Raw genomic sequence first — 24,263 nt, forward strand, 5'->3', positions numbered from 1 at the left:
AGAAAGGAGAGAGAGAAGGGAGAGAGGGAGAGAGAGAAGGTGGGAGAGAGAGAACGTGGGGAGGGAGAGAGAGAAGAGAGAGAAGGGAGGGAGAGAGAGAAAGGAGAGAGAGAAGGTGGGAGAGAGAGAAGGTGGGAGAGAGAGAAAGGAGGGAGAGAGAGAAGAGAGAGAGAAGGGAGGGGGAGAGAGCACAGGTTATTAGGCGTGCTCTTGTCGTGTAATGGTGTAATAATATGTATATAGTGTGCAGAGTGGTAGTATGCAGGGACTAGTAATACTAGCTATGACAGCATAACTAAAGGGAGAACCAGAAGGTAACACGGGTACAAGGTTAAACTTTATTGTCGTTGTCAGAAGACGAGTACAGAGACGAAACGCAGTTCACATCCAACCAGCAGTGCAAATATCAAACGAGGTAAATGAGGAAACAAGGTTCTGGTGCAGGAGGTTAGCAGTGTAAAGGTGAGCAGTGTGACGTGTATCAGTAATGCCAGTGCCAGTGCCAGTGAAGGTAAATGCAATAAATAGAATGATGGTGCGCTGAAGACCAAGATGGCGGCGTGTGCACATCACGAGGCTCGCTGTCTCACTAGTTGTTCCGATTAGCAGAGACATGAAGCGGCCAGTCACACCACCACCAACATCCAAACATCCCAGCTAGTTTAATAACAGCCAACCGGTTACCTAGTTTAATAGCAGCTAGTTAACTGGTTAGCTAGTTCGATAGCACCTAGTTAACTGGTTAGCTAGTTTAATAACAGCAAACCAGTTACCTAGTTTAATAGCAACTAGTTAACTGGTTAGCTAGTTTAATAACAGCAAACCGATTAGCTAGATTAACAACAGTCAGCAAACTGATTAGTTAGTTTAATATCAGCTAATTAACTGGTTAGCTAGTTCAATATTGGCTAGTTAACTGGTTAGCTAGTTTAATAACAGCAAACCGATTAGCTAGTTTAATAACAGTCAGCAAACTGATTAGTTAGTTTAATATCAGCCAATTAACTGGTTAGCTAGTTTAATATTGGCTAGTTAACTGGTTAGCTAGTTTAATAACAGCAAACCGATTAGCTAGTTTAATAACAGTCAGCAAACTGATTAGTTAGTTTAATATCAGCTAATTAACTGGTTAGGTAGTTTAGTATTGGCTAGTTAACTGGTTAGCTAGTTTAATAAGTCAGCAAACTGATTAGCCAGTTTAATAGCACCTAGTTAACTGGTTAGCTAGTTTAATAACAGCAAACCGATTAGTTTATTACCAGCTAGTTAACTGGTTAGCTAGTTTAATATCAGCTAGTTAACTGGTTAGGTTTTTTTGAGACAGCAGGAGGACAGGGTGGTTTTACATCAATATACATGTATATACATGAATTTACATATTCAGGTATATTCATAATTTCTGGAACTTACTGAGGATAAAAATGTAGAGATGATTCAAGGCAATTATTAGTCACTTCTTTGGTATTAATATTTACATTAGTTAATTATTATTCCTAGATTAATGCTGTAGTTTGTTCAAAATGGCGTTCAGGTGGAATTTAAAGAACTGCAGCCACGTCCTGGTGTGACTGAGGCGTCACTGTGAGAACATCAGGTGTGAAAAAAAAAAAGCTCAGGAAAATATTTCTGAATCCACACAACAAACTGAATCTTTCATATCAAAACTTTATTACAAGACAAGATAACGGTGGACAGGTTTATTAGAAAGTTCTGGAATAAAACTATAAAATGGTAACAGATGAGCATTTTAAGGAAGAACTGGACAAAGACTGGGTTTAAACATTACAGAACAGTGTACACACACACACACACACACACACACACACACACTGCAAAGGACACAGTTAGCATGCATTAGCAAAGAGAACAGGATTAAAACTTCACATCATCACCAGGCACGTGCCAATAATCAGTCATTAGATGATAATTATCTCTATAAACCACTGCTGCAGCTCAGGAGCTAGCATAAATATCTAGCTAAGCTACGTTAAACCGCTCTGCACATTTCAGTCTACTTTCTTTTTTAAGTTAAAAAAATATTGTGGTAACATATCTACAATGTACTACAATTACTCATGATATGAAGTGTTAAAGGGATAGTTCAAGAAAAACAATAACAACAACAACAACAACAAATCTGCAGTTTCCCTCTAAACCCAAACGTAGCCGTCTTCGCTGCTGGACCGCAATTTGGCGTAAAGTGGAAAACGGGGAACGTGAACTATTCCTTTAATTTTGGCACATGCCTAGTCGTTGCGCGAGTCATTTTCACGTGACAGCATTCACACGTACATTATAACATCACAAAGAGCTGCTGAACACACGCCTCGTCTACGTCCACGTGTTTACGCTCTCACTCACCTGCTCAGGTCAATTCGAGTTAAAGCGGCACAAAGCAACTCTCTGCATCAGTCACTCGATATTCTGAAGGTTGCTGTAAGGCTGTGCATCGCCGGCAGCATTTTTCTCTACAGCGAAACTACAATATGAATCTTTTCAGAAAAGTCCTGAGGTACATCAGGTCACGTGTTTGGGGGACGAACGCGAAAATCAAACATGGAGGACAAAATGAGTCGAAGATGAGATTTACGACACGCTGAGTCTCCAATCTCCAGCGTTACTGTAGCTAATGTAACTGTGTATGTTGGGCATTAGTTAGAATAATAGAGAGTGAGCTAGGCTAGTTAGCCAATACTAGCTAGGACTGCTATGAGCATTGTCATGGTTACAGTGAGCTGCTTCCCCCCCCCCCCACATCAGCACAAAAAGTTCTCACTAAGTGTGACAGCAGAATAACCCTGTCACTGTGTTCACACCAGCAAGCGACAAGTCAGTGATGTCACTGCAGGTTTGTCCAGTGTGGGCGTGACCTAAGAGGTAGCACTACCCCTTGTGGGTGTGGCCTAACATATAGTACTGCCTCTTGTGGGCGTGGCCTAAGAGGTATTACTGCCTCTTGTCAGCATGGCCAAAGAGGTAGTACTGTTCCTTGTGGGCGTGGCCTAACCAATAGTACTGCATCTTGTGGGCGTGGCCTGTGAGGTAGCACTGCCATTGTGGGTGTGGCCTAACAGGTAGTACTGCCTCTTGTGGGCGTGGCCTGTGAGAAACAAACCAAACTGAAATGTATAATTTCTACATGTGACTGTTCCTGAAGTTTTAAATGTATTAATATTATAATAAAATTTTAAAACATGAAACCACGCCCCAAACACTGACAGGAAAGTAAAACTAAAGTTGTAAAGAATTTAATGCGACTGAAATGAGCAGAAGAATTTACTAGAGCCAATCATGTGGATTTGTGGCTAATTTGCATAAAATTGACAAAATCTAAAATTATTTTTCACTGGAATCTTAACTCTGTGTCGCAAAAGAACATAACGATCATCTGTGGAAGTGTCTCTTGATGGTGTGAGCGCAGGATTTCTCACGCAATACGGACACAAAAGTTCTGCTGCTGCCGTTTTTACATCATTAGGAGAAATTTGTGGCATTAAATACATTTCTGAAGAAATGATTCAGCCAGAAATGCTACATTTGCTAACAGATGTGCTGATAATCAGTTAAATCGTTTCTAAACACAAAATCATGATAATATCATAAACCAGAATGAATGTTTCTGCAAATAACGTAAATAATTTCACCATTAGCTAGTTTAATTTAATAGCTAATTTGTTGTTGCTAGCACTTTGAACCCAAATCGTTCCTCTAGAGCAGCGAGCGTCCTTCTGTTACCAAACACACCTACAAAACCCTTAAATCACTTCATTTCTGATCACACACACACACACACACACACACACACACACACACACAGAGGTTACACACGTCAGTATGGTGCAACGAAATAACAAACAGCTCGTTGTGTAGTCATGTGCCGATAATCAGTTATACGGTATACAGTATATCACGATATTCAACTAAATATTGTTATTGTGGACACTTTAAATGTGTAAAAGTGGCATCGAGGGAAAAAATATCTTTTTCTGTAAATCCCAAAGAAACCTCGATCCAAGAGCAGGAGCTACAAATGATTTAAAACAACGTGGTGATAATATCGTAAACTGTGATAAGAAGGTTAGGCGGTTATCGAGTAAGACGCTTCATATCGGCACATGTCTCCGTGGATAGATAGAAAAAGTAACAATAATAATAATAATAATAATAATAATACTGATTAGAAAAAAGAAAAAAGCTAAACTTGTATCCCAAGGAAAAGTAGAAAAAAACTAAGAAAGTGGCAAAATACAGTGAGACGTGACGAGACACCAGACACGCCTCTTTTTTTCCTCTCTCTTCTCCCTCCCTCTCCCTCCCTCTCTCTCTCTCTCGGTGTCTCGGATCGTCTCCTCCACAGCTCTGCACCTGAGAAACAAAAAGTCGTGTCGTTAATAAACACTGGACAATTATCACGTCCATTAGCACTTTTACACTCAATGCCGCGGCTCGGACAATTAATCCAAGCCAAGATTTAATCCTCTGTTTTGTTGCTATTTCTACAACTAAGCATTAAACACACACACACACACACACGCACGCACGCACGCAAGTACCCGTACTGAATTTAGTCCCTATACACCACAGCTTAAAAAATAGTGAGGACTAGGGAGACGCCTCAATACCGTAGTTTTTCAGACTGAGATGTGCTACATGTTTTCTGGTACTCGTCGATATCGATACAGTGATGCAGCAATACTGATATCAGGTACTGATCCGATACTGTGATGCAGCGATACTGATATCAGGTACTGGTCCGATACTGTGATGCAGTGATACTGATATCAGGTACTGGTCCGATACTGTGATGTAAAGATGCAGTGATACTGATATCAGGTACTGGTCCGATACTGTGATGCAGTGATACTGATATCAGGTACTGGTCCGATACTGTGATGCAGCGATACTGATATCAGGTACTGGTCCGATACTGTGATGCAGCGATACTGATATCAGGTACTGGTCCGATACTGTGATGCAGTGATACTGATATCAGGTACTGGTCCGATACTGTGATGTAAAGATGCAGTGATACTGATATCAGGTACTGGTCCGATACTGTGATGCAGTGATACTGATATCAGGTACTGGTCCGATACTGTGATGCAGCGATACTGATATCGGGTACTGGTCCGATACTGTGATGTAAAGATGTAGTGATACTGATATCGGGTACTGGTCCGATACTGTGATGCAGCGATACTGATATCGGGTACTGGTCCGATACTGTGATGCAGCGATACTGATATCGGGTACTGATCCGATACAGTGATGTAAAGATGCAGTGATACTGATATCAGGTACTGGTCCGATACTGTGATGCAGTGATACTGATATCGGGTACTGATCCGATACAGTGATGTAAAGATGCAGTGATACTGATATCAGGTACTGGTCCGATACTGTGATGCAGCGATACTGATATCAGGTACTGGTCCGATACTGTGATGCAGCGATACTGATATCGGGTACTGATCCGATACAGTGATGTAAAGATGCAGTGATACTGATATCAGGTACTGGTCCGATACTGTGATGCAGTGATACTGATATCGGGTACTGATCCGATACAGTGATGTAAAGATGCAGTGATACTGATATCAGGTACTGATCCGATACAGTGATGTAAAGATGCAGTGATACGGATATCAGGTACTGATCCGATACAGTGATACTGATATCAGGTACTGGTCCGATACTGTGATGTAAAGATGCAGTGATACTGATATCAGGTACTGGTCCGATACTGTGATGTAAAGATGCAGTGATACTGATATCGGGTACTGGTCCGATACTGTGATGTAAAGATGCAGTGATACTGATATCGGGTACTGGTCCGATACTGTGATGTAAAGATGTAGTGATACTGATATCGGGTACTGGTCCGATACTGTGATGCAGCGATACTGATATCGGGTACTGGTCCGATACTGTGATGTAAAGATGCAGTGATACTGATATCAGGTACTGGTCCGATACAGTGATGTAAAGATGCAGTGATACTGATATCAGGTACTGGTCCGATACTGTGATGTAAAGATGTAGTGATACTGATATCGGGTACTGGTCCGATACTGTGATGCAGCGATACTGATATCGGGTACTGGTCCGATACTGTGATGCAGTGATACTGATATCGGGTACTGGTCCGATACTGTGATGCAGTGATACTGATATCGGGTACTGGTCCGATACTGTGATGCAGTGATACTGATATCAGGTACTGGTCCGATACTGTGATGCAGTGATACTGATATCAGGTACTGGTCCGATACTGTGATGCAGTGATACTGATATCAGGTACTGGTCCGATACTGTGATGTAAAGATGCAGTGATACTGATATCAGGTACTGGTCCGATACTGTGATGTAAAGATGCAGTGATACTGATATCGGGTACTGGTCCGATACTGTGATGTAAAGATGCAGTGATACTGATATCGGGTACTGGTCCGATACTGTGATGTAAAGATGCAGTGATACTGATATCGGGTACTGGTCCGATACTGTGATGTAAAGATGCAGTGATACTGATATCGGGTACTGGTCCGATACTGTGATGTAAAGATGTAGTGATACTGATATCGGGTACTGGTCCGATACAGTGATGCAGTGATACTGATATCGGGTACTGGTCCGATACTGTGATGCAGTGATACTGATATCAGGTACTGATCCGATACAGTGATACTGATATCAGGTACTGATCCGATACAGTGATACTGATATCAGGTACTGGTCCGATACTGTGATGCAGCGATACTGATATCAGGTACTGGTCCGATACTGTGATGCAGTGATACTGATATCAGGTACTGGTCCGATACTGTGATGTAAAGATGCAGTGATACTGATATCAGGTACTGATCCGATACAGTGATACTGATATCAGGTACTGATCCGATACAGTGATACTGATATCGGGTACTGGTCCGATACTGTGATGCAGTGATACTGATATCGGGTACTGGTCCGATACTGTGATGTAAAGATGCAGTGATACTGATATCAGGTACTGGTCCGATACTGTGATGCAGTGATACTGATATCGGGTACTGGTCCGATACTGTGATGCAGCGATACTGATATCGGGTACTGGTCCGATACTGTGATGTAAAGATGCAGTGATACTGATATCAGGTACTGGTCCGATACTGTGATGTAAAGATGCAGTGATACTGATATTGGGTACTGGTCCGATACTGTGATGCAGTGATACTGATATCGGGTACAGGTCCGATACTGTGATGTAAAGATGCAGTGATACTGATATCAGGTACTGGTCCGATACTGTGATGTAAAGATGCAGTGATACTGATATTGGGTACTGGTCCGATACTGTGATGCAGTGATACTGATATCGGGTACTGGTCCGATACTGTGATGCAGTGATACTGATATCAGGTACTGATCCGATACAGTGATGTAAAGATGCAGTGATACTGATATTGGGTACTGGTCCGATACTGTGATGCAGTGATACTGATATCGGGTACTGGTCCGATACTGTGATGCAGTGATACTGATATCGGGTACTGGTCCGATACTGTGATGCAGTGATACTGATATCAGGTACTGGTCCGATACTGTGATGCAGTGATACTGATATTGGGTACTGGTCCGATACTGTGATGCAGTGATACTGATATCAGGTACTGGTCCGATACTGTGATGCAGTGATACTGATATCGGGTACTGGTCCGATACTGTGATGCAGTGATACTGATATCGGGTACTGGTCCGATACTGTGATGCAGTGATACTGATATCGGGTACTGGTCCGATACTGTGATGCAGTGATACTGATATCGGGTACTGGTCCGATACTGTGATGTAAAGATGCAGTGATACTGATATTGGGTACTGGTCCGATACTGTGATGTAAAGATGCAGTGATACTGATATTGGGTACTGGTCCGATACTGTGATGCAGTGATACTGATATCAGGTACTGGTCCGATACTGTGATGCAGTGATACTGATATCGGGTACTGGTCCGATACTGTGATGCAGTGATACTGATATCGGGTACTGGTCCGATACTGTGATGCAGTGATACTGATATCGGGTACTGGTCCGATACTGTGATGCAGTGATACTGATATCGGGTACTGGTCCGATACTGTGATGCAGTGATACTGATATCAGGTACTGATCCGATACAGTGATGTAAAGATGCAGTGATACTGATATCGGGTACTGGTCCGATACTGTGATGCAGTGATACTGATATCGGGTACTGGTCCGATACTGTGATGCAGTGATACTGATATCGGGTACTGGTCCGATACTGTGATGCAGTGATACTGATATCAGGTACTGGTCCGATACTGTGATGTAAAGATGCAGTGATACTGATATCGGGTACTGGTCCGATACTGTGATGTAAAGATGCAGTGATACTGATATCAGGTACTGATCCGATACAGTGATGTAAAGATGCAGTGATACTGATATCGGGTACTGGTCCGATACTGTGATGTAAAGATGCAGTGATACTGATATCAGGTACTGATCCGATACAGTGATGTAAAGATGCAGTGATACTGATATCAGGTACTGGTCCGATACTGTGATGTAAAGATGCAGTGATACTGATATCAGGTACTGATCCGATACAGTGATGTAAAGATGCAGTGATACTGATATCGGGTACTGGTCCGATACTGTGATGTAAAGATGCAGTGATACTGATATCAGGTACTGATCCGATACAGTGATGTAAAGATGCAGTGATACTGATATCAGGTACTGATCCGATACAGTGATGTAAAGATGCAGTGATACTGATATCGGGTACTGGTCCGATACTGTGATGCAGTGATACTGATATCGGGTACTGGTCCGATACTGTGATGTAAAGATGCAGTGATACTGATATCAGGTACTGGTCCGATACTGTGATGCAGTGATACTGATATCAGGTACTGGTCCGATACTGTGATGCAGTGATACTGATATCGGGTACTGGTCTGATACTGTGATGTAAAGATGCAGTGATACTGATATCAGGTACTGGTCCGATACTGTGATGCAGTGATACTGATATCGGGTACTGGTCCGATACTGTGATGTAAAGATGCAGTGATACTGATATCAGGTACTGGTCCGATACTGTGATGCAGTGATACTGATATCAGGTACTGGTCCGATACTGTGATGCAGTGATACTGATATCAGGTACTGGTCCGATACTGTGATGCAGTGATACTGATATCAGGTACTGGTCCGATACTGTGATGCAGCGATACTGATATCGGGTACTGGTCCGATACTGTGATGCAGTGATACTGATATCAGGTACTGGTCCGATACTGTGATGCAGCGATACTGATATCGGGTACTGGTCCGATACCGTGCTCATATCCTCATGCTTGTAAAATATGCTCTGATATTAAAATCCGATATTGTGTGATGCAAAGTGACGTAATTCTACCGTTGTGTTAATGAACAAACGACATGAAATGACAGAAATCTGGACGTATTTCAGCATTAATGATACAATAAAACCTGATAAAACATCTTAAACATAAACTCGGTGAGTGAACGTAACAGCTCTGATGCAGTGTGTTGCTCCTGATGATCAGTCGTTATCGGTTGTCGAGGAATTCCGACAGGAATCCTACTTCACTCCCAGCTGAACAGAAGTGAAACAAATCCCACTCTTTATATACACTATATGGCCAAAAGTATGTGCACCCCTGACCATCACACCCATATGTGGTTCTTCTCCAAACTGTTGCCACAAAGTCTGAAGCACACAGTTGTGTAGAACGTCTCTGTCTGCTGTAGCTTTACAGTTTCCCTTCACTGGAACTAAGAGGCTGAAACCTGTTCCAGCATGACAATGCCCCTGTGCACAAAGCGAGCTCCATGAAGACATGGTGTGTGAAGGTTGGAGTGGAAGAACTCGAGTGTCCTGCACAGAGCCCTGACCTCAACCCCACTGAACACCTTTGGGATGAACTGGAACACCGACTGAACCCCAGACCTCCTCGACATCCCAACATCAGCGCCTGACCTCACTAATGCTCTTGTAGCTGAATGAACACAAATCCCCACAGCCACGCTCCAACATCTAGTGGAAAGACTTCGCAGAAGAGTGGAGCTCATTATAACAGCAAACACACGGGGAATAAATCTGGAATGAGATGTTCAACAAGCACATTGATCTGATGGTCAGGTGTCCACAAACTTTTGGCTGTATAGTGTATAATAATAAAGAAATAAAATCACGAGTGTTATAAAGAACGAGTCTAGCATCATAAGCGCATGAACAAACACACACACACACACACACACGTGAGCTTTTCATGGCTGCTGTGTAAAACATCTGGAAAAGAAAACATCTGTGTGAAGTGTGACGTGCTGCGAACTTCGGGGGTTTTTTACCTCGGGGTGTTTAGACGTGTTGTCCTTCTGCCTCTCCATCACCCTGCTTCTGCATCTGCGCCTGCATCTTCGCAATCATCTCCTGCATCCTCCTCAACTACAACACACACACACACACACACACACACACACACACTTCCAGTCTTAACTCTTTAGAGCTTTACTACTGATGATATAAAGCTTTAGAAACACACTGAACACATTCTCACTGCCTTCATTTCCTTTAAAATCAACAAGTCAGAGAATTATTTATTTTGATTATTTATATTTTGAGAATTATTTACTTATGTTTTGATTATTTATTTAGTGTTTAGGTTTGTTTTATCCGTCATCTATTACTGTTATTTATATGAAATCTATTTTGCTTTTTTATTTATTTGTAGTTTTATGCACTTTTTAGTTGTCAGTATTTTATAGGATCAGAATGTTATATTATTATTTCATGTATTTTATATACATTATTTATATCAGTTTGTTTTTTTAAGACAGTGACATATTTGAAAGATACTGAAAAAAAGTGTTAAAAAGTATAAAATTAATCACCACATTTTCACAAATCTACAGAATTAAGCTTTTTCTAAAGCATTTCTTGACATGTTGCTTTTTTATTTTTTACCTCATATTTGTAGAAATGTATGTTTTTTTTTTATTTTCTGCATCATATCTAACAAATTACTGCAGCGTTTATGAATAAATTAAACAGAAAGTAACACTATTTATCATCAATTATTACTACTGGAGATAAGATCTCTCTCTCTCTCTCTATCAATTATTATTATTAATATTAATGCTGTACCTCAGCCTCCTTCTCCTGAAGGATCATGTCCTTGTCCATTTCCTCCGGCTCCGGACCCTTCCTGTAGGACAGACACACACACAGACACACACACAGACACACACACAGACACACACACACAGACACACACACACAGACACACACACACAGACACACACACACAGACACACACACACAGACACACACACACAGACACACACACAGACACGATAAACACTCTTAATTTCAGTTATTGAATTCTGTTCGCAGTGAACATGAAAGTGAATCAACCCAATTCACCACAGTATACGTGTGTGTGTGTGTGTGTGTGTGTGTGTGTGTGTGAGTGAGTGAGTGTGAGTGAGTGAGTGTGAGTGAGAGAGATATATTAGTGCAAACAGAAGCAGCAGACAGTGTGGAAGAATAAGTGTGTGCACAGCAGTGTGAACAGTTACGTGTGAAGTTTGTGAGGCAGAGCGTTGCAAGTAAGTGTGTTAGCTAGCAAACCACAGTGCATTCGTATTGTGTGTGTGTGTGTGTGTGTGTGTGAGAGATGTGGTGGCAGCACAAGCGTTAAGCTGAAAGACAGACCTCCCCCTCCTGTTCTCTAACCTACACACACCTACTGTACTCCGATGTACCGGGTTTAGTTGCCAGCAGTCGCCCCCTAGTGGCAGTCGTGATGCAGTTCTAGTTTATTCGCAGCGAGACACTGTTTTATTAAAATCTTTCCGATCAGATCTGAAAATTCCGCAATCGGAGAGAGAGAGAGAGAGAGAGAGAGAGAGAGAGAGAGAGAGAGAGAGAGACAGTGCTCCCTGCTTCCCTGTGTGACTCTACGTTAAACATAAACGACTTCCTGTTTCATTTGTGTCCGAAGCGGAATAAGTCTCGTATCTACTCGTGATGTGAATTCTGACTCTTTTCAGTGAGTCAGATCATTTGACTCGACTCACCAATAAGAGTCGACTCCTTCGACTCCCAAACGGCTCACTGCCATTTTGTCCTACACCAGAAAAAGCACGCGAACGGGTTTTTCGGTTCATAATAACGCAGGTGACACAAATCAGGTTTGAAGTCGAGATCGAGAAGAAACAAAAGTTTTGTTTGATTTAATTATCATAAGCATCAGTCGTCACGGCGACCCTGACCAGGAAAATACTCTTACTGAAGACGAACGATGAATTCACACTAACGAACATATGAAAATGGAGGCGCTGCGATTAAATTACACTTCAGGAGTAACATCTAAATAAAAGAAGAAGAAACAAACGCTCAAGTACACGAGTCAGCTCTCAACGTTCAGCTAAAGGAGTTGGTTCAAAGAGTCGATTCATTTATGAACGACTCATTAGTACTCAAGTCTACAGCTTTATCTGGTTTAGAGCTGTGTGCTGGTTAATGAGATATTCTCCATACAGACGTGTCTGAGGGTTTAGGATGAGATATTGACTGAATAGTGAAGTCTGATGGTCTCTGATGGTCTCTGATGGTTTCTGATGGTCTCTGATGGTTTCTGATGGTCTCTCTGATGGTCTGAGGTGGGGGAGGAGGAATAAAGCACACACAGCAGTACGTACGCAGGCGACAGAGGCAGAATGTAACCGTGGGAGGACAACCTGCCGCCTCGCTTCAGGCGCTCGGAGCGGAAGTTCTCGTAGTGCAGGTCCTGGGTCACTTCTTGTAGGTCCTGCATGTGGGTTCTGTACACACACACACACACACGTCAGGTAAACATTGTGCATTGCAGCCACTGTTATTTTGTTGTATTGACTGCTGTTTACATTGGTACATTCTATCCATGCATCTATCTATCCATCCACCTACTTATTCATCCATCCATCCATCCATCCATATAACATTTACCCACCCATCCATCCATCAGTCCATCCACCTACTTATTCATCCATATAACATTTATCTATCCATCCATCCATCAGTCCATCCACCTACCTATCCATCCATTTAACCAACAGTCTGTCTATCTAATTATCCATCTATCTATCCATCAAACCATCCACCTACTTATTCATCTATCCATCCATCAAGACATACACCTATTTATTCAACTATCTATTCAACTGTCTATTCAACTATCTATCTATCTATTTACCCATCTATCCATCTGTCAATGAACCTACTTATTCATCCATCCATTTAACAGTCTATCTGTCTGTCTATTTACCTATCCATCCATCCATCCAACCGTCCATCCAACCATCTATCTGTCTATTTATGTCTGTCTATCTAACCATCTAATCATCCATCAATCCATCTATTCATTTGCCTATTAATCCATCCATCAATGTCTCTCTACACTGGTGTCTCTATGATGGACAGTGTGTACATGTGTGTGTGTGTGTGTGTGTGTGTGTCGTACATGAGCATGGTGCGCAGTTTGAGGAAGTCGTTGTGTTCGGGGTTCTCCACCTCCACCACGCCCCACGGGTACAGACGCCCTCGCACCTTCTTCCCTTTAGCCTCGATCTGCTGGTTAGAGCCCACCACTGCAAACGGGATACTGGTCTGAACACACGCACACGCACACGCACACGCACACACACACACACACAGAGAGAGAGAGAGAGAGAGAGAGAGAGAGAGGGAGAGAGAGAGAGAGGGAGAGAGTTATCCACAGACCACAAGTGTCCAGTCATGGTTATACTGTTCATCATCTTATATTTGTATATGATTAAACATTAAGGAAGTACTAAACTAAAGCACTGCGTGTCGTGCTGTTAGAGGAAAGTAATCAGCGACGGGGTGGAGTGATGAGGCTGCGTTACTGTTACCACCCTGAAGCTGATTCTTTTCCTAAAGCAGATTTATTCCTCTTATACCACAGCAGTGTGCCAACAATTACAATATTTTTTATTGATTAAAGAATGACACGTCACGTTTTTTTATCCGTTTATAGTTATATTTAATGTCCGTGAAACGAGTTCGTCGCAGACGTCTGAGCAGAGCTGCTAAACACGTGACGTACCTTCAGAATCCTCGTCTGCTCCTTAAACTCCTCGTCCTCGTCTGACTCGGCGTCGGGCAGGTGGTAGATCTTAATGCCGTGCTCGTCGATCTCGTCTAAAATCTGCAGGTGGGAAACAGGAAGTCGGACTCTACGCTCACAACCGAGTCACATGACGCTTGTGTCATTTGTGGGCGTGGCCTTACCAGGCTGTTTATTTTTCTGATGAGAAAGCTGTCTAGTGTGAACATAGTGTGAATGTAGAATTGGTAACACTATCAAGCCACAGAGAGAATGATGATTATTTATTTTTTACGTACTTGCGTGCATGCGTAAGTGACACCGAGAGATTTTCTCAATTATACACAAATTAGGTACGATGCTGTAAAGAAGAAACAAATCCAAACAAACGTCACAAATCGGTTCAATCCTGCGAGACATTACGATGAAAAATAAAGCATGGAAGGAAGTAGCAGAGATCATTGGTGCCTCTGGTGAGTGTATGTAGCTGGACAGGCCACGCCCACAAGCGACACAAGAGACTTGTTACTTGCTAGCGTGAAAGCAGGACTGAAATTAGCCTGTGCTGTAAATAACGCCATGAAGACGTCGTGACGTTGTCTGATGCCTGATGAAGAGCTGAGGTTTTAGAGCTTAAGGAGATTAGAGGAGGAGTGTTACCCTGCGCTTGAGCCTCTCCCTCTCCTTCAGAGTGAGCGTATCGGCTTTGGCGATGACGGGGACGACGTTCACTTTGTTGTGGATGGCCTTCATGAACTGAACGTCCAGCGGCTTCAGACTGCAGAAGAGACACGAGCTTTAAAGCGCTGAGTTACAGAGCTCAGAATAACTTCTCTGTTAACACCACAAAGCCCTGAACCCTCACCCTCACACTCACACTCACCCTCACCTTCACCCTCACCCTCACCTTCACCTTCACCCTCACCTTCACCCTCACCTTCCCCTGAACACTCACCTTCACACTCACACTCACCCTCACCCTCACCTTCCCCTGAACCCTCACCCTCACACTCACACTCACCCTCACCCTCACCCTCACCCTCACCTTCCCCTGAACACTCACCTTCACACTCACACTCACCCTCACCTTCACCCTCACCTTCCCCTGAACACTCACCTTCACACTCACCCTCACCTTCACACTCACCCTCACCTTCACACTCACCCTCACCTTCACCCTCACCTTCACCCTCACCTTCACCCTCACCTTCACCCTCACCTTCCCCTGAACACTCACCTTCACCCTCACACTCACCCTCACCCTGAACACTCACCTTCACCCTCACCCTGAACACTCACCTGAACACTCACCTGAACACTCACCTGAACACTCACCTGAACACTCACCTGAACCCTCACACTCACCCTCACCCTCACCCTCACACTCACCCTCACACTCACCCTCATTTATATATTTATATATTTATTTATTTACTCACTTTTTTACTTACTATTGTACATATTTTCTTTACTTATTTATTTACATACTTATTTACATATTTATATATTTATTTACTCATTTATTTACATATTTATATATTTACATATTTATATATTTATTTACTCATTTATTTACATATTTATTTACATATTTATATATGTACATATTTATATATTTATTTACATACTTATTTATGCATTCACTTGCTTGTTTACTTATTTATTTATTTACTCACTTATTTAAGTATTTATGTACTCACTTTATGTACTAATGTACATATTTCTTAATTTATGTACATACTTATTTACTTCTTTGTTTGCTTGTTTATTTCCTCACTTATTTACGTATTTATTTACTTACTAACGTGCATATTTTCTTACTTATTTATGCATATATTTATTTACTCATTTACTCACCCACACATTTATATATGTACTTATTTATTTGTTTACTTTTATTTTTTTTTACTTATTTAATTATGTACATGCTTATTTATTCATTTATTTACTGAAATTTAATTGAAGCATCAAATTTAATGAAGCTTTGTTTCTTGTCCAAGTGCTTTTTATTTCTGTACCTAATTATTTACTTATTTATTTACTCACTCTTTTGTGTACTTATTTCCTTTTTTTATTTGGTTACTTATGGACAAACTTAGTTTTTAACTTATATATGTACTTATTTAATTATGTGTGTACTTATTTTTTCACTTAAAAAGAAATTGGACAAGAAACTTTTTATTTCTTTTATTTATGTACACTCCTAATTATTTGCTTATTTATTGATTGTGTGAATATGAAAGTGAAACCCGGTTCCTGCTCAAACAGCCTGGAAATGTAAATATTCTGTATTTAATCTGCTTTAAACAGAAACATTTCTAAACTCAGCACTGATTATTCACATTACACGCATCGCTACTTCAGAATAAAATAGTGTGTGTAAATAAAGCTGTAATAAAGCTGTAAATCACACACTGACCCCTGATTCAGGAGCTGTGTGGTAGTTTTATATATATACACACACACACACACACACACACCGAAATGTTTTAATTCCTCACCCGTGTCCGAGTGGAGAGATGAAGTAGAAGCAGCAGTGGACGCGATTATCCACGATGTGTCTGCGGTTCAGGCCGCTCTCGTCATGCAGGTAACGCTCGAACTGATCGTCGATGTACGCGATGATGGTGTTGAAGCTGAAACATAAAAAGCAGAGATGTGGAGAGTTTATCAGACGAGTTCCTCAAGGAGCCATGCTGAGCACTTAATATCTAACATCAGAAACATCACAACGCACCACGACACAACGCATCACATCACGCATCGCATCACCACACAACACATCGCATCACATCACAACGCCTAACAAGGTACCACATCACAACTCATCACATCACATCACAACGCGTCGCAACATATCACCACAACACATCGCATCACATCGTATCACAACACATCATAATGCATCGCATCACAACGCGTCGCAACGTATCACCACAACACATCGCATCACAAGGTACCACATCACAACTCATCACATCACATCACAACGCGTCGCAACGTATCGTCACAACACATCGCATCACATCGTATCGCAACACATCATAATGCATCGCATCACAACGCGTCGCAACGTATCACCACAACACATCGCATCACATCACAACGCCTCACAAGGTACCACATCACAACGCATCACATCACAACGCCTCACAAGGTACCACATCACAACGCATCACAACACAACACATCACATCACAACGCGTCGCATCACATCGTATCACAACACATCATAATGCATCACATCACAACGCCTCACAAGGTACCGCATCACAACACAACACATCACAATGTATCACATCACAACGCCTCACAAGGTACCACATCACAACGCATCACAACACAACACATCACAACACATCGCATCACATCACACCGCGTCGCATCACATCGTATCACAACACATCATAATGCATCACATCACAACGCCTCACAAGGTACCGCATCACAACACAACACATCACAATGTATCACATCACAACGCATCGCATCACATCGTATCACAACACACCACAACACATCGCATCACATCGCATCGCATCACAACGCATCACATCGCATCGCAACGCATCACATCGCAACGCATCGCATCACAATGCGTTGCAACGTATCACATCACAACACATCACAACGCATCATAATGCAACACATCACATCATAATGCATCGCATCACAAAGCGTCGCAACGTATCACATCACAACCCATCGCATCAACGCATCGCGTCACATCACAACGCCTCACAAGGTACCACATCACAACGCAACGCATCACAATGTATCACATCACATCATAATGCATCGCATCACAACGCATCGCAACTTATCACCACAACACATCGCATCGCCTCACAAGGTACCACATCACAACGCATCACAACACAACGCATCACATCACATCGTATCACAACACATCATAATGCATCGCATCACAATGCGTCGCAACGTATCACCACATCACAACGCATCGCATCACATCACAACGCATCGCCTCACATCACATTAAAACGCATCACAACGTATCATCACAACATATCACAGTGCATCACATCACAGCACATCACAGCGCATCACAACATCAGCGTCTCAGTGGCGTCTCTACACGTAAAAATAAATGCACATATAAAATTTTTGCAGACGTAAAGACTTCAGTATCGATCCTGAAAACATCATTTGATTAGCTAGCAAAAATATCATCATATTTACGCTAGCAAAGCGTAGCCAATCCCTGAGAAACTAGCGCACACTGAAATAATGTTTGTGCTCCAAGTCACAGGTTTGCTTTCATTTGTGCTTTCTTTTCAAGGTGACTTTTTTTTTTATCAGCTCCACCACTTCAGGTAAATTTTAACCAGCACCAAGATAAGGAAGAAACACACACTGTGTGTGTCGTGCTGTTAAAGGAAAATAATAAGTGATACGGCGGTGTGATGAAGCGGAGTTACTGCTACCTCCCTGAAGCTGATTAATTTCCTATAACAGCACAACCAAGTGTTTTATTCCTCTTACACCACAGTGGTTTGTCAATGAATGCAGTGTTTATATATTAAAGAATGATACATGGTGTGTTTTATCCGCTTATAGTTACATTTAATGTTCGTAAAGCAAGTTAGTTCCTGTTCTCGCTTACGTTATAGCAGCTAGAAACCGTCGTTCCCTCACCAGCCTCTCTTTCTCTCTCTCTCAAAGTTAATAAGAGAAACAAAAATGTGTAAACTCCTCTGTCCTGAAGATGTCTGAGAAGTTACAGCTTTACGTCTGACTGTTACAAAGCGCTGACACTGGAGACTCCTTCCATAAATGTTAAATAAACACATTTCTCCTTAAAGAAAACTTCACCATAGTAAAAGATTTGTAATCTGTGTATGTGGAGCGTTCGCTGTACACGTCCCCGTGACTTGCAGCTGCACTACTGACTAATCAGCACCTTCTGACCAATCAGAATCCAGAATTCAACAGGGCTGCGGTGTATTCGATTTAATGCATTGCTTCCATTTTTTAAAGGTTCTGCAGCTTCAGCGTTGTTCCTGTCTGTTAAAAAAAGACTTTTTATCAGGAAAAGCAGAAGTGTTGGACGTGTAGACGCTGATAACATGAGCATATGAGGTTTACAGTGAATTAGAATATTAAAATACGAGGTGTTTTTTCAGTAAGAGAAAACGGGAAGTGAGGACGATCTGCATGACGGCTGTGTTTGGGAAGTTCAGAGCAGAACAAAGACAGGAAACATGAGTGAACGTTTCCTGCTTCGTCTCACACACGCTGTACGGCTGATCGGCTCTCAGGAAACGTTTCCTGGCAGGTTGAACTCGTTGTGTGTGTGTGTCTACTGTCTGAACTGCTTTTTAACAGAGACGACACGACTGCGCTTTACGAAACCGAAACCTTCAGCATGAGCCCACATCCAGACTCAACCGATACTGATTTCTTTAAAAATCTACGAAGCTTTAAAATATTTCTCAAACTGAAGCACTTTAAAAAAAAATGCAGGAAAAAAAAAAATAGACAGCTAAATTCACAACTTACACAAAACCACAGCTTTTTCCCTCTTTCACAAAAATTGTGTACATTGCAAAACTAAAATATAATAAATTATATGGTATAAATATATAAAAAAAATCAATTCTAAGAAAATAATACAGTCATCAAGTCTCTATACACATAAAAATTTCCAGTTCAAAAAAAAAAAAAAATCTTCCAGTCCAGTCTTTTCCATTTGTTACAGGATTGGATCCAGTTCCTTCTTCTGTTTGTATGATATCTGATTCTGATCCGGCATTTTCTGCTGGTTTCGCTCTGATTCTGATTCTGATCCTGAGTATCGGATCAGAGCCATCGCCACTTTTCACACACACTTGTATGTAGGAACTGAACTGTTGTTAGGAAGTGGTTCAGCATGAAAAGCTGAAAATAAGCAGCATATGAACATCACGATTACGACACAATCACCTGCGTAACGTTACTACAGAAAGCAGTGCTGAGAAACGTGTGTGTGTGTGTGTGTGTGTGTGTGTGCGCATTATTACAGCGACATTATACTTCTATTATAAAAGAAAACAGAGTAAATGATGATGATGAAGATGAAGAAATCACTGATCGCGGTTATGTGATGTAGATGAAAGTCGAGGTGTATGATGGCAGGGAAAGAGGACGAGATGTTGATGAATATTCATCCTGTGCCGCACCGAGCGTCTGATTTAGAGCATTACGACGTGATTGTATTGTACGTGTAGAAACTGACTCAGCATTATAGAAAATCTTTTTTTTTTTTTTTTTCCTCAGTGGTGTATTTAAAATTTTCACCAAACTTTTTTTTTTTTTTAAACTTGCTATATTAGTAAAATTTGCCTTTAAAAACATTTCATTCAAATTACAGGTTACAAACTTTTTTAAAATCTTAAAAACAAAAAAAATAAAGTCAGAAACCTAAATACCAATCTCAGAAAAACAAACAAACAAAAAACAGATTTAATGTAAATGAGCTCAAAGATGAAGCTTCCACAATTCCCAGGGAAAAGTAAACGCTTTCAGATTGGTCAAACGAAATAAAAACAAATAAAAATGTTTTTATTTCTGCTGAAGTAGCTCAATTCCTATTAACTTTGGCTGTTAGCTCGTTAATGATTCCCAGCTAGCTAACATCATCACAGCCTAGCTAGCTACAACATTACATAAATACTTATCGAGTGTTTAACATCTCTGTGGAAAACTGGGTATTTAAGTAGGACATCAATATATTGTTTGTTTGTTTACTTGCTTCGTTTTTGGCCTGATTTACATAAAATCTGTATTTCTGAGATTTGAGGTTTTGACATTTGTATTTATGGTTCTGACTTTTTAAAAATCTCAATCTTACCACTAGATAAAAAAAAAACATTTATTAAATACACCACAGTAAAAAAAAAACTAATTAAAGTGACATGTACATAATTCAAATACACAAAAATTCATAATAAAACTCTTTAGTCAGCTTCCAAGCTCCAGACTGTGAGAGGGAAGCACTTATTCACGAGCACATCATCTGCATCACGAGCTGAGAGAAGCTAATCCTCAAACACAAATATCTGAAAATCCACCAGACGTGCTGCACGTGGGACTATAAACATCACGTCCTGCGTGAACAAGTGCATCCTGGGAAAATTAAAGTTTAAAACGTCAAAGTTCAAGGTAAATTAGACAAAGCTTGAACATCGTGACTGTGATACCTGACAGTTACGGAGTGTGAAAAACAGAAAAAGTGAAGTAAAGAGTCTGCTTATCATTTCTGTATTACATCACTACAAACCTGAAATCAGCTCACACACACACACACACACACACACACACACACTCTAATCCGCTCTGTATTAAAGCGTGAACAGGATCAGTACCAGTCTTGGCTGTTGATGGCGTCTCCGTATCCGGGCGTGTCCACCACGGTGAGACGCAGCTTCACTCCGCGCTCCTCGATCTCCACGGTGGAGGCTTCGATCTGCACCGTGCGCTCGATCTTCTCTAAAACACACCACGGAAACACACACAGACGTCAGGACGCCACAGGACAACCCACATGTCTCTGCGTAATAACACAAGTCCAGCGTCTCTTACACACCGACATCAGCTGATAACTTAAATAAACTGCTGTTTAGATAGAGATTTCGTTATTGTTTGCTTTTTATTTCTCTCCTTTTCAGCAGTTAAATGGTAAATAATATTTTCATACTTTTCTATTTTCTTTTGCTGGCAGTTCGACAGTAAATCTGTGCATTGTGATGTAGATCATCTCCTAGCTCTGAGTGTGGTGTTGATTAGTGTCACTGACCTGCGGCCCCGGGGATGATCCTCTCTGGGTACAGATCAGTGAGGAACAGACTGTTAATCAGAGTCGACTTCCCCAAACCCGACTCACCTGAAAATAACACACAGTCTGATCAGTGACCATTAAAGCACTGAACACACGTTAACTCACATCAGCTTTACTCCCTCTCACGTTCACTCGCATCAGCTTTACTCCCGCACACGTTAACTCGCTTCCGCTTTACTCCCTCACACGTTAACTCGCATCCGCTTTACTCCCTCACACGTTAACTCGCATCCGCTTTACTCCCTCACACGTTAACTCGCATCCGCTTTACTCCCTCACACGTTAACTCGCATCCGCTTTACTCCCTCACACGTTAACTCGCATCCGCTTTACTCCCTCACACGTTAACTCGCATCCGCTTTACTCCCTCACACGTTAACTCGCATCAGCTTTACTCCCTCACACGTTCACTCGCATCAGCTTTACTCCCTCACACGTTCACTCGCATCAGCTTTACTCCCGCACACGTTAACTCGCATCAGCTTTACTCCCGCACACGTTAACTCGCATCAGCTTTACTCCCGCACACGTTAACTCGCATCCGCTTTACTCCCTCTCACGTTAACTCCTCAGCTTTACTCCCTCACACGTTCACTCGCATCAGCTTTACTCCCTCACACGTTCACTCGCATCAGCTTTACTCCCTCACACGTTCACTCGCATCAGCTTTACTCCCTCACACGTTAACTCACATCAGCTTTACTCCCTCACGCGTTAACTCCTCAGCTTTACTCCCTCACGCGTTAACTCGCATCCGCTTTACTCCCTCACGCGTTCACTCGCATCAGCTTTACTCCCTCACGCGTTCACTCGCATCAGCTTTACTCCCTCACGCGTTCACTCGCATCAGCTTTACTCCCTCACGCGTTAACTCGCATCAGCTTTACTCCCTCACGCGTTCACTCGCATCAGCTTTACTCCCTCACGCGTTCACTCGCATCAGCTTTACTCCCTCACGCGTTCACTCGCTTCCGCTTTACTCCCGCACGCGTTAACTCGCATCAGCTTTACTCCCGCACACGTTAACTCGCATCAGCTTTACTCCCGCACACGTTCACTCGCATCAGCTTTACTCCCTCACACGTTCACTCGCATCCGCTTTACTCCCTCACACGTTCACTCGCATCAGCTTTACTCCCTCACACGTTAACTCCTCAGCTTTACTCCCTCACACGTTCACTCGCATCAGCTTTACTCCCTCACACGTTAACTCGCATCCGCTTTACTCCCTCACGCGTTAACTCGCATCCGCTTTACTCCCTCACGCGTTAACTCGCATCCGCTTTACTCCCTCACGCGTTAACTCGCATCAGCTTTACTCCCTCACGCGTTCACTCGCATCCGCTTTACTCCCTCACGCGTTAACTCGCATCCGCTTTACTCCCGCACGCGTTAACTCGCATCAGCTTTACTCCCTCTCGCGTTAACTCGCTTCCGCTTTACTCCCTCACGCGTTAACTCGCATCCGCTTTACTCCCTCACGCGTTAACTCGCATCCGCTTTACTCCCTCACGCGTTCACTCGCATCCGCTTTACTCCCTCACACGTTCACTCGCATCCGCTTTACTCCCTCACACGTTAACTCGCATCCGCTTTACTCCCTCTCACGTTAACTCGCATCAGCTTTACTCCCTCACACGTTAACTCGCATCAGCTTTACTCCCGCACACGTTAACTCGCATCCGCTTTACTCCCGCACACGTTCACTCGCATCAGCTTTACTCCCGCACACGTTCACTCGCATCAGCTTTACTCCCGCACACGTTCACTCGCATCAGCTTTACTCCCGCACACGTTCACTCGCATCAGCTTTACTCCCTCACACGTTCACTCGCATCAGCTTTACTCCCTCTCACGTTAACTCGCATCAGCTTTACTCCCTCACACGTTAACTCGCATCAGCTTTACTCCCTCTCACGTTAACTCGCATCAGCTTTACTCCCTCTCACGTTAACTCGCATCAGCTTTACTCCCGCACACGTTAACTCGCATCAGCTTTACTCCCTCACACGTTAACTCGCATCAGCTTTACTCCCTCTCGCGTTAACTCGCATCCGCTTTACTCCCGCACGCGTTAACTCGCATCAGCTTTACTCCCTCACGCGTTAACTCGCATCAGCTTTACTCCCGCACGCGTTAACTCGCATCCGCTTTACTCCCGCACGCGTTCACTCGCATCAGCTTTACTCCCGCACGCGTTCACTCGCATCAGCTTTACTCCCTCACGCGTTCACTCGCATCAGCTTTACTCCCTCACGCGTTCACTCGCATCA

At 42.5% G+C, this 24,263-nt stretch overlaps 1 protein-coding gene across 2 annotated transcripts in view; it reads right to left on the bottom strand.

Annotated features, from left to right (window-relative positions):
• Nucleotides 1–1,645: 1,645 nt before the first annotated feature.
• Nucleotides 1,646–24,263, bottom strand: part of septin2 (septin 2) — a 28,585-nt gene continuing 5,967 nt past the window's right edge. The window contains exons 4-13 of one of the 2 annotated variants that reach the window (XM_034310453.2): nucleotides 21,949–22,035; nucleotides 21,518–21,641; nucleotides 16,652–16,786; nucleotides 14,811–14,928; nucleotides 14,151–14,252; nucleotides 13,545–13,690; nucleotides 12,784–12,867; nucleotides 11,186–11,246; nucleotides 10,390–10,486; nucleotides 1,646–4,365 (exon numbers count right to left, since the gene is read on the bottom strand). In XM_034310453.2, the coding sequence (XP_034166344.1) occupies nucleotides 10,400–10,486; nucleotides 11,186–11,246; nucleotides 12,784–12,867; nucleotides 13,545–13,690; nucleotides 14,151–14,252; nucleotides 14,811–14,928; nucleotides 16,652–16,786; nucleotides 21,518–21,641; nucleotides 21,949–22,035 (944 nt within the window). In that variant the 3' untranslated portion in view covers nucleotides 1,646–4,365; nucleotides 10,390–10,399. Of the gene's footprint in view, nucleotides 4,366–10,389; nucleotides 10,487–11,185; nucleotides 11,247–12,744; nucleotides 12,868–13,544; nucleotides 13,691–14,150; nucleotides 14,253–14,810; nucleotides 14,929–16,651; nucleotides 16,787–21,517; nucleotides 21,642–21,948; nucleotides 22,036–24,263 lie in introns of both variants that reach the window. The other variant, XM_034310452.2, reaches the window with a different exon arrangement.

This window comes from Pangasianodon hypophthalmus, chromosome 14 (assembly GCF_027358585.1).
Source record: "Pangasianodon hypophthalmus isolate fPanHyp1 chromosome 14, fPanHyp1.pri, whole genome shotgun sequence".
NCBI classification, from domain to species: domain Eukaryota; kingdom Metazoa; phylum Chordata; class Actinopteri; order Siluriformes; family Pangasiidae; genus Pangasianodon; species Pangasianodon hypophthalmus.